This window comes from Geotrypetes seraphini, chromosome 19, assembly GCF_902459505.1.
Source record: "Geotrypetes seraphini chromosome 19, aGeoSer1.1, whole genome shotgun sequence".
NCBI classification, from domain to species: Eukaryota; Metazoa; Chordata; class Amphibia; order Gymnophiona; family Dermophiidae; genus Geotrypetes; species Geotrypetes seraphini.
The window spans coordinates 36,773,946-36,786,186 of NC_047102.1; the positions used below are offsets into that span (position 1 = coordinate 36,773,946).

The 12,241-nt window shown below is 44.6% G+C and overlaps 1 protein-coding gene across 1 annotated transcript in view; it reads left to right on the forward strand.

The window, feature by feature from the left end:
• The window catches only part of FADS2 (fatty acid desaturase 2), a 51,100-nt gene that overhangs the window by 24,217 nt on the left and 14,642 nt on the right, over nt 1-12,241 (forward strand). Inside the window, exons 5-6 of the mRNA XM_033928648.1 lie at nt 5,073-5,198; nt 9,577-9,637. Coding sequence (XP_033784539.1) covers nt 5,073-5,198; nt 9,577-9,637 — 187 coding nt within the window. The remainder of the gene's footprint in view (nt 1-5,072; nt 5,199-9,576; nt 9,638-12,241) is intronic.

Below are 12,241 nucleotides of genomic sequence, written 5' to 3' on the forward strand. Positions count from 1 at the left end.
ACAGTTAAGGGGAATGGTTAATCAGTTGACTGGGTTGGAGGGCAGAGGGGAGTACAGGACAATCAAACCATTGTGACATCACTGATGAGATGGGCTCTTATTGGTGGAATGAGGCATTATGACATCACAATGTCAGCTGATACTACTACTACCAGACATATGCAGCGCTGTACAGAGTCAAAGAAGAAATAGTCCCTGCTCGAAAGAGCTTACAATCTAAACAGCCAAAACAGACAAACAGGAGATCATGGATACAGTTAAGGGGAACGGTTAATCAGCTGGCTGGGTTGGAGGGCAGAGGAATAGGGTTAAGGATTGAAGGCTATATCAAAAAGATGGGTTTTCTATAGGTTATGTCTAGGTTTTAAATAAATTGGTTCTATGATTTGTGAAGCAGGTGAATGTTTGGTGTTGATGAATGTATAGATGGTGTTATGGGTAGTTTATTAGCCATTGATGCCCACCCCAGCCCACTCTACACCGAATCACCATCTATAGGACACAGACCGTGCAGGTCTGTCCAATACCAGCCTTAGTTCTTTAATTTACATCCTTTGTTTTCTAATTAGAGATCCTCTATTTTTATCCCATGCTTTTTTGAATTCCATCACCATTTTCCTCTCCACCACTTCCCTCGGGAGGGCATTCCAGGCATCCACCACCCTCTCCGTGAAGAAGAATTTCCTAACATTGCTCCTAAATCTTCCTCCCTTTAACCTCAAATTATGCTCTCTAGTTTCACCATTTTTTCTTCTCTGGAAAAGGTTTGGTTCTCTATTAATACCTTTTAATTATTTAAACATCTATCATATCTCCCCTGTCCCTCCTCTCCTCCAGAGAATACATATTTAGGTCTTCCAGTCTCTTCTCATACTTCTTGTAGTTCAAACCTCTTACCATTTTCATTGCCTTCCTCAGGACCTCTTCAAGTCTTTCTATATCCTTCGCCAGATATGGCCTCCCAAACTGAACACAATACTCCAAGTATGGCCTCACCAATGACCTATGCAAGGACATCAACACCTCCCTCCTTCTGCTGGTTACTCCTCTTTCTATACAGCCTAACACCCTTCTGACTACAGCCACTGCCTTATCACACTGTTTAGATGCCTTTAGATCCTCAGACACAATCACCCCAAGGTTCCTCTCTCCATCAGTGCTTATCAGCCTCTCGCCTCCCAGCACATACGGTTCCCTCAGATTTCTACCCCCCAAATGCATCACTCTGCACTGCTTCACATTGAATTTTAGTTGCCAGACACTAGGCTAGACCATTCTTCTAACTTTTGCAGATCCTTTTTCATGTTTTCCACTCCCTCCGGGGTGTCCACTCTTACAAATCTCTGTTACAAATCGATGAGATATGCTTAGAGACAGGAAAATTAAATTCTAGTAATAGCAATAGCATGACACCGTACCAGAAACATACATATTAAAACAGTATAATAGCACATTGTATCTGACATTTCCTCAAAGATTGTGGGGGAGGAGGGGTAAACAGCTCTTTCACTCTAAAGTCCCAGATTAGATCTATTGTGAAGAACACTTTTTACATCTTTAAAAAGCTTAGAGCAATTTGTAAATATTTTGACACCTTTAGGGCCTCTTATCAAGCTGAATAGCGTGGGCCCATGTGGTATATGCACCGAAGCCCATAGAGATTGAATGGGTTCTGGTACATTTGCTGCGTGGCACTCGCTACCATGACTTGATAAAAGAGGGCCTTAACTATTAGTCCAGGCCCTGATTTTGCCATTGAAGGAGCCCCCTTTGTTTTTCCCCTGGATAAAGGACAGTTACTCAAAGTAGTTACTCAAAGTAGAGCAGGGCTGCCCAAGTTCGGTCCTCGAGATCTACTGGCAGGCCAGGTTTTCAGAATATCCACAATGAATATGCATGAGAGAGAGATTTGCATACCAAGAAGGCAGTGCCGGCAAATCTCTCTCATGCATATTCATTGTGGATATCCTGAAAACCTGGCCTGCCAGTAGATCTCGAGGACCGGACTTAAGCAGCCCTGCAGTAAGAACATAAGAACATAAGCAATGCCTCTGCTGGGTCAGACCTGAGGTCCATCATGCCCAGCAGTCCGCTCACGCGGCGGCCCAACAGGTCCAGGACCTGTGCAGTAATCCTCTATTTATACCCCTCTATCCCCTTTTCCAGCAGGAAATTGTCCAATCCTTTCTTAAACCCCTGTACTGTACTCTGCCCTATTACTCCCTCTGGAAGCGCATTCCAGGTGTCCACCACTCGTTGGGTAAAGAAGAACTTCCTAGCATTCGTTTTAAATCTGTCCCCTTTCAACTTTTCCAAGTGTCCTCTTGTTCTTTTATTTTTCGAAAGTTTGAAGAATCTGTCCTTCTCTACTCTCTCTATGCCCTTCATGATCTTATAAGTCTCTATCATATCCCCTCTAAGTCTCCTCTTCTCCAGGGAAAAGAGACCCAGTTTCTCCAATCTCTCAACGTATGAGAGGTTTTCCATCCCTTTTATCAAGCGTGTCGCTCTCCTCTGAACCCTCTCGAGTAACGCCATATCCTTCCTAAGGTACGGAGACCAATATTGGACGCAGTATTCCAGATGCGGGCGCACCATCGCCCGATACAATGGCAGGATAACTTCTTTTGTCCTTGTTGTAATACCCTTCTTGATTATGCCTAGCATTCTATTTGCTTTCTTAGCGGCTGTTGCGCACTGTGCCGTCGGCTTCATTGTCATGTCCACCATTACCCCCAAGTCCCTTTCTTGGTTGCTCTCATTCAATAATATCCCTCCCATCGTATAGTTGTACCTCGGGTTTCTGTTTCCAACATGCAATACTTTACATTAGAGTATTAAAGACAGAGAAAGGATTTATACGTTGTGGTTGGACTCTTATGAAATGTCGTTTGAACCTGCTGACCTCATACACCTCCCAGTAGACTTGCTAGTCAAACTCAGTGACTCCCCTGAAAAGTTCCTTACCATTGCTTTTATTGGCAGAGGCATTTTTCAGAGGGGGTGGGGAGGGGGTGTTACGAGTTGAATAAGATGTGGAACCGATCTTAGTTATAAGGTATACAGCAAACTAATCCAGATGCGTAGTGAGTTGACGGTCAGTTGCCACATGTATTAAAAGCTTGGGAGAACAGCCAGGTTTACGCCCGTTTTCTGCAATAGAGGTGGTCTTGAATTAGGCATAGCCCCTCTGGGAAAATGAGTTCCAGAGCATGTGGGGTTGTCCTCAAAAGGTTCGCTGATAGGTATCACATCTTGTGATTTCTTTTGATGAGGATACAGATAGTGACCTTAGACTGTGGTCTCAAAGTTGTCTCTATCCCTTTTTTGTCTGAGGACTTTGAAAATCATTTAAATTTGGCCCTGTAAGGTACTGGTAGCCAGTGCAGTTTTTACAGGAAAGGCATAATGTGGTCATGCCTTTTATAACCTTCTAATAGTCATGCTGCAGCATTGTGAATACATTGTAGATATTCTGAAAACCTGACTTGGGTGTGTACTAAGAATTGGTTTGAGACTCCCTCATCTAGAAATATCCCAAGATTCCTGATCCATGATTTTAGAAGAGCTCATACTTCCCAAAGGATGGGTTATGTGGTCTATTCTGTGTAAATGGTATTTCAAAGTCAGATCTGTCTACCTGTATTAGTAGGGTTACCATTGTAAAATCCAGACCCATGGCCCTCCCCATCATTTTTTAAAAATTTCTGACCAGTGTGTTCTGTTGAGGTATGCTGCTATGAGTCCTAGGTCTTCCTTTGATACACTGTTTCCTCTCCAGCTTGGGTTGCTTCAGTGGCTGCCTCCTCTCTAAGCACTGCTGCTGGCCCTTATAAGCCTCAGGATAATGAGTATGTTGCTTGTTCCTGGCTAAAATGGAGACCAGAAGGTTCTTGGTGTCGCCTTGAACTTGTTCCCCCATGAATGTTATGAGTTGCTTTGTAAACATTCCCCCTAGGAACACTATTCCCAGCACTACTAGTTCCATCTCCACATTGTTCCCCCTTCCTTAATTCAGCTGAAAACAAATAGGTATTTTCCTGCTCATGACTGAACCTTCCCTGACTGGTTCTAATTCTGGGCTGAGATGTTGGTAGGGTTCTTCCACTTTGAGACAATATTTTCCCTTGCCTAGCCCTGGGCACAGGCGTTTTCTTCTCAGTCATAGGATCTACCCTGTGACAATACTTATGAAGGGAATTTTTAAAAATAAAGTAAAATCCTGGAATATCTCATGGCACACCCGGAATCACTTCGGGGCATACTACTGTGCTAAAGAAATCATGTTTCCTAGACAGGGCTGGTGTTAGACATGCTGGGCAGAAATTCAGGAGGGAACACTGCCCATCTCCCAATTTCCCAACCCACCTTTAAATGATTTCTTCATACACAAAACAGACCGACACCAACTATAGAACAATGGATGACAAATTAGAAATAGAAATATGAATTCCAAAGCTGAACTGGCAATGTCCCAAACTCAGCAAGTATTGCATTTCATTTTGAACACAATCAGTGGCATAACCATAAGAAGGGGCTGGACCTCCCCCTTCAAAATGAACATCTCCTTTGGTGGAGATGCCAAGCCTCACAAACTAACAGCTATCTCCCTCCCCCCCACACACACCTCAGGTCCAGTGACTAGATCTTTTCAAGTTCTCCAGCTGGCAGCAATATTGCAGAGCTGTTGCTGCCATTTCCATTGGAGCAGCAGCACATGACAAGAACAAGTGGGGTTTGTTCCTGCCCCCAAAGAGGCCACTAGATCATTTGGGCTTTCTAAAGTAGTCCCAGGAAGGCCTACTGGTCTTGAACGGGGGAAGAGAAGAAGAGTGCCTGGGGTATTCACAGGGGGCAGCCGCTGCTGCTGCCAGGGGAGGGGGCATTTTATTTTGCCAAAACCAAGCAGCTAATTTTGGTCACAGATTTAGTTTCGGCAGAAAACAAAACTTCTGGGTTCGGATGAACTCTAATGTCCTTTTTTTCTTCCATTTTTATATCAGCCCTAAATAGATCAAACACAGTTTCATGACTTTAAACCTGAACGTTCTCTGGCTTTTTTTTTCTCTGAGGGTGCCTCAGCAAACTGGTGGAACCACCGACATTTTCAGCATCATGCTAAACCCAATATCTTCCGGAAGGATCCAGACGTCAACATGCTGCATGTCTTTGTCCTTGGGGATACGCAGCCTGTAGAGGTATGATACACATCAATATAAAACTGTTTAAGATCCATTTCACTTACAAAAGATAAAGACAAAAAGGGCAATTCTATAAGTGGCGTCTCCATTTAGACACAACCAAAGGAGATGTCACGTTCCCCATGTCGAAAAGGAATCAAATGAAAAAGTAGGATTTAAAGACTGTTTTTGTTGTTTATATCTCATGCAAAGACTTGCAATATCACCCTGCTCTTGACATGCAAGATTACTCTTTGCATGAAATATAAATAGGCTTAAGCCTTGGAATCCTGAGCGGAGGCATTTTGTCATCTGTACTTTTTTGTGCAGTCGCCATTTAAACGTCAATTTCATGTAACCCTCTGAGTGTCGCTGCAGCGCTATGTAATATAATATTGTAACTCTGTGAATGTTAACTTGGAACCCATTCTGAGCTCTCTGGGGAGGATGGGATGTAAATCTAAATAAATAAATAAATGTACAGCATTATAGAATGTAGATGCGTAAATTATGTCAGGTTGGGTTCTCAGGATTTCCCAAATGAATATGCATGAAATCTATTTGCTTAGCTGTGTTTACGGCCGGGAGCAGGACCGTAGAAGACAAACGTGAATAGGGATGGAGGAGTAATAGACTAGAGGTCTGCACGGGAACGGGGATCGCGGGGATCCCGCGGGTCCCGCGGGGATCCCGCGGGTTCCCCCCCTGGCCCACGGGACTCCCACGGGGACGCCCCCTGGCCCACGGGACTCCCACGGGGATGCCCCCCTGACCCACGGGACTCCCACGGGGACACCCCCTTGCCCACGGGACTCCCACGGGGATGAAAACAACCTACCTAAATTCTGGCGATGCAAGTCTGGCGTCGCGTCGGGAAATAGCCATGTTGAGCAGTGAGCTCAGCACGTACACAGATGAAAGCCTTGCTTGCTGATTGGTCCGGCGGCCCCGCCCCACCGTGCCACCGGACCAATCAGCAAGCAAGGCTTTCATCTGTGTACGTGCTGAGCTCACTGCTCAGCATGGCTATTTCCCGACGCGGGCATTAGGTTGTTTTTTGTCATTTCGGGTGGGGGATGGCAGCGGCAGCAGCAGCCTGAAAAAGAAATCATCCTGGCCGGGTTCGGTGTCATGCTCCGGAGCTTCTACAGCCTTCCTATCTCCCTCTCCCTTCTACCTGCGGCTCTCTTCGGCAACTTAGCAGCAACGATCGACACAAGCTTCTGGCGTCGGGGCCTACCCTCTGCGAGTCCCGCTTGTTTCAACTTCCTTTTTCCACAAAGGTGGGACTCGTAGAGGGAAGGCCTCGATGTCGGCAGCTTGTCTTGATCACCGCTGCTGACGAGTTGCTTAAGAGAGCCGCGGAGCAGGGGGGTGTTGCCAGGTGCAGGTAGAAGGGAGAGGGCCAGATGCAGGACTCGTGGGTGAGGGAGGAGAAGAGAGAGGGGAGAGAAACAAAAGGAAATATTTCATACTGGGCTGGGCCGGAGTGGAGAGAGGGTGGAAAGATTCTGGCTACAGGGTGCATTAACAAAGGAAAAAGGGGGAAAGCTGAAAATGGAGATAGTGACACAAAGAAGAGAAAGGGTAAGCAGGACCTTCTGAATAAGGATAGAGATACAGAGGGGACATGAAGAGGAGGTGAAATAGAGACATAGAAGTAATGCTGAAAAAGTGTGTGTGTGTGGGGGGGAGATAAAGACATTGAAAGGGCAAATGGTGAATATGGGGTAAAGACAAGGACAGAGACAAATGAAGATTCTGAAAAAGTGGTGAGATAGGGATATAGGTGAGATGGACACAAAGAAGGGTGATGCTGGAAAATAGGTGGAATGGTAATTCTGACAGACACAGAAGGGAAATGCTGGATCAAGGAGAGATGGGGCTCAGGCTGGATGGAATGAGGAGAAATGCCTTGTTGGCCCGGAACTTCCTCTCCTACGTCAGAATTGACGTCAGGGAGCGGAATGCTGGTCAGCGCGACGCTTCTGCAGGGAAAGCTTGGGACAGCGGTGGCTTGGGGACTATTCCCCGATGGCGGTGGCAGCAAACCGAGTGGCTTGGGGGAGGGCACGGAGAAAGAAAGAAAGGGGGCAGACAGAGAGACAGAAAGAAGGGGGAACAGGGAGACAGAAAGAAAAAGTTGGGGGAGAGAATGAGGTCTGGAGGAGAGGAAACATACAGGAGGCTGAAAGAAAGGAAGAAAGATTGGATGCACAGTCAGAAGAAGAAAGTGCAACCAGAGACTCATGAAATCACCAAACAGCAAAGGTAGGAAAAATGATTTTATTTTCAATTTAGTGATCAAAATGTGTCTGTTTTGAGAATTTATATCTGCTGTCTATATTTTGCACTATGGCTCCCTTTTACTAAACCGCAATATTGTTTTTTAGCGCAGGGAGCCTATGAGCATTGAGAGCAGCGCGAGGCATTCAGCGTAACTCCCTGTGCTAAAACCTACTATTGTGGTTTAGTAAAAAGGGAGGGGGTGTATTTGTCTATTTTTGTATTTTGTTACCGAGGTGACATTGCATAGAGTCATCTGCCTTGGGAAATGTATATGGCAGATATCTTTGTTTTGTGTTCAAAAGAAAAGGAAATGCATTTCTGGTTTTATTTCTACAGTGTTGAAGTACTTGTTGGCCCTTGCTGTGACTGGTGGGGATCCCCAAGCACTGCAAGCAGAGGACCTCCTCTAGAGATGGTCAGAACTCCCCTCCACCAAGCGCATCAGTCGCTGGCAGCATCCATGAGCCACTGAGGTGCCAGCATCTGTGACTCAGGGACGCTACTGCTGCCTGCCAAGCTTGGCAAAAGGGACCCCAGGCCAACTGCAAAGGAAGTCCTCAGCTGACAGTTTGTGGGTTCTCATCAGCTGAGTATTTATATTTTATATTTACATTAGAGGTTCTGGTAGAAACCCATTTACAAAGTATGTATTCTTCCCAATTAATATTTCCAAATTAATAGTCTCTTTGCTTATTTGTAAATGGGTCTCTACCAGAGCCTTTAATTCAGTAGCATAATTAAATAAAATAACTATTTCTGAAGTTTATAGGGAAGGATGGTGACGGAGGGGATTCCTCGCGGGGACGGGTGGGGACGGAGGGGATTCCTCGCGGGGACGGGTGGGGACGGAGGGGATTCCTCGCGGGGACGGGTGGGGACGGAGGGATTCCTCACGGGGACGGGTGGGGACGGAGGGATTCCTCACGGGGACGGGTGGGGATGGGTGGGATTTTGGCGGGGACGGGTGTGGACGGGTGGGATTTCTGTCCCCGCGCAACTCTCTATAATAGACCCTGGTCGATTTTCAGAAGGTTGTGTTCATGAGGAGCTAGCTAAAATAAAGATAAACAAAGCGATGGGGCCGGATGGTGTACATCCGAGGGTGCTGAAGGAACTTAGGGAAGTTCTGGTTGCTCCGCTGACTGACCTTTTCGATGCGTCTCTAGAGTCAGGAGTGGTACCGGAGGACTGGAGAAGGGCGGATGTGGTCTCTCTCCACAAAAGTGGAAGTAAGGAAGAAGTAGGGAATTAGCAAAATCTGCAATAGAGTAGACACAGCGGATGGTGTGAATAACATGAAGAAAGACCTGGCGAAGCTTGAAGAATGGTCTGAAATTTGGCAGCTTAAATTTAATGCTAAGAAATGCAAGGTCATGCATTTGGGCTGCAAAAACCAGAGGGAACAGTACAGTTTAGTGGGGGAAGAACTTATGTGCACGACGGAAGAGGGGGATTTGGGCGTGATTGTATGTGATAATGTTAAGGTGGCCAAACAGGTTGAAAAGGTGATGGAGAAAGCTAGAAGGATGCTAGATTGTATAGGGAGAGGTTTGGCCAGTAGGAATAAAGGGGTATTGATATCTCTGTATAAGACTCTTTTGAGACCTCATTTAGAATATTGTGTACAATTCTTGAGGTCGCACCTTCAAAAAGATGTAAAAAGGATTGAGTTGCTCCAGAGGAAGGCTACTAAAATGGTATGTGGTCTTCATGATAAGGCGAATGGGGACAGACAATCTGTATACTTTGGAGGAAAGGCGGGAGAGGGGAGATATGATAGAGTCATTTAAATATAGTACTCCCCCGAAATTCACGGGGGTTCCGTTTCAGGAGCACCTGCGAATTTCAAAAAACCGCAAATGCGGTTTAGGAGCAGATCAGAAGCAGGAAAGGGCTGCAGGGGCGGCAGCGGGTGCTGAAAATCAGGTACAGGATCGTTCTTAGTATTTTCTGACCTCCTCTTCCGGGAACTAAAATCAGGCTACACCAATCAGGAGCTGCTTTGACACTCTATCTGGCGCTAATAAAAATAAGCTAATAAAAATAAGTCCCTGGTTTCTGAGTATCTATGTTGATGTCGTTTCTTTACTGTTCCTGTGTTCCACAGTATGGGAAGAAAAAGTTAAAGTACCTGCCCTACAACCATCAGCACGAATACTTCTTTCTGAGTAAGTATATAGCCCACGGCTTTGCTATCTCCGAGAATGTCAAAACCCGTGTTCAATCTCTCTCATCTCATCCTCTGATCACATCTTTCATATTTAATTCCACTTGCCTTGTCTACTGTAACTCCCGTTGCTATTCAGTCAGGTGTTTGCCAAAAACCCACAATGGAATGCCTCCAATCTTGTTCTCCTTTATTGATTTTCTTCTTCATTTTCCGCTTGAACAAGTCTCATATACGCTTAATGCCTCCTTCAGCTCTAGCCCTCTTGTTAAAGTAAAGCTATGATTTATCAAATTGCATTTCACATACACTTTAATCTCATTCCACGTGACACTATGTCACATGCCTTCTTCCAGACTGGGCTGGTTATCCATTAAAAATAGAAAACCAGGAAGAAACGACTCCACGAGAGAATCCAGGCGAAGCAAGGAGCGGAGACCAACCAATGTATATTCAAAAAAATTTATATTCAAAACCCAACACAGGTTGTGCTTTGGCCAAAAGGCCTGCTTCAGGGGGTCCAGGAATCTATAAAAAAATGAAAATTTTACAAACACAAGATATGTATTAAAAAAAACCATATAAATAAGTTCATGATTAAGAATGGCACCTCTGGTGGAAGTAAAGATATTCTTATTCTGGCCATCATTGCAGTGCGTGTAAAGTAATCTCCAGTCACAGTAGGTTTCAAGGTTCAAGGTTTATTAATATTTGATGTATCGCTGAATCTGTTCACAAAGCGATGTACACAAGTAAAAAAGGGATACAAATTAAAAATTCGTTAACATCAAATTTAAGACAAGACAGACTTGAACTAGGGAGGGAAGAAGGGCAAAGGTTACATCTGTTATATCGAGAAAAACAAATATGGAAAAAACAGAAGGAAACGGGGGTAGTTAAAAAATTAAAAAATAAAAATATTGAGTATTAAAAGCATCTTGTGGGCAGACGTTTGCGTTGATGGTTTTTTAAGCTTGTGTGGTTGCCAGGATCAATTGTTTATAGCTGCTCTTTGTCACCTCCCAAAAGCTACCTCCCTAGGTGATCACTTAGTCTGCCTAATGAATAACTAGGTAAAGCAAACAGCAGAGACCAACCAATGTACTGTATATTTTTTAAAAAAAATTGTATTCAAAACCCGACAGGAGTCATGTTTCAGCCAAAAGGCCTGCTTCAGGGACCCAACAATCTCTACAAAAAATATATGCATAAAAAATAAAGGCCCCCACCCCCCCCCCACCCCCGTTTATCAAGTGTGAAAGGGTTTTTTATCACATGTCGCTGCAGTAAAAGCTCCAACGCTCATAGGAATTCTAAGTGTCAGAGTTTTTACCATAGCGACTTGCAATTTAAAAAAAACCCCTTAGGCGGCTTAATAAAAGGGGGCCACCCAGCGTGTGGTGGACACCTGGAATGTGCTTCCAGAGGACGTAATAGGACAGAGTACGGTACTGGAGTTCAAGAAAGGATTGGACAATTTCCTGCTGGAAAAAGGGATAGAGGGGTATAGATAGGGGGCTACTGCGCAGGTCCTGGACCTGTTGGGCCACCGCGTGAGTGGATTGCTGGGCACGATGGACCTCGGGTCTGACCCAGTGGAGGCATTGCTTATGTTCTTATGTTATGTTTTTAAAGAAATACTTGAAAAAAAAAAAAAAACCAAAACATGTAAATAAAAATAAAAAAATAGTGTGCATTATTTATGAAATGACCCTCGTATATTAAATATGTAAAACACCAGGCCTTAAATAGGATCCTTGGGACTTTATTTAAGGCTTGGTGTTTTACATATTTTATATATGTGATACATTTTTAATGATTATTTTCAATAAATTATAATTGCCCAAAAGGTTGATATTCACAGTCCCTTCCCCACTTGCTTTTTGCTCTGGTTTGTATTGAACTGACATTTATCATGTATTTGTTATATATTTTTTCTGTAGTGCTGTTAAATAGTTCTACACTTCTCCCTCCGTATTCGTGATCAGCCCCACGAATACGGAAAAATCGCGAATAACTTTTTATATGTTATTTGCATTTTTTTTGTAACAACCACCGTTAACTTAATGAAATGGCGAATAACAAGAGGTGCACCGATTCTCCCTCAAAATAAGCGACTCCCTTTTAGCCTTGTGGCGCTGGAAAAATGCCGCCGGCCCAGTTGATGTGCACGCTTCATCTTCACCCTCCGTCAAAGGTAACTGCACCTGCAACCAGCACTCCAACTCAGAGATTAGGAGGGAGTCGGCAACTGATTCCGGGAGGTTCACAAACCTGATGTTGTCTTGGCGCGATTGATATTTGAGTTCCTCTAACTTTGCGGCTTGAGAACGTAATTGTGTACGAAGTTCCCCGAAATCCGATGAGGCTGATGTAGTCACCTCCTCCACCGTCGCCACCCTAGTCTCTAGCTCTGTAGTGCAGCGAGACGACTCATCCAGAAGCGATTTTCTTTGTGAAAGCTGGTAAAGGCCAAAATTTTTATCGGTACTCTACAGTACTTTATTCATGGATGATGTAATTTGGAGAGAGGAGCCAGCATGCCAAAAATCGCGAATAGTCAAAACCGCGATTGCTGAAATCGCGAATATGGAGGGAGAAGTGT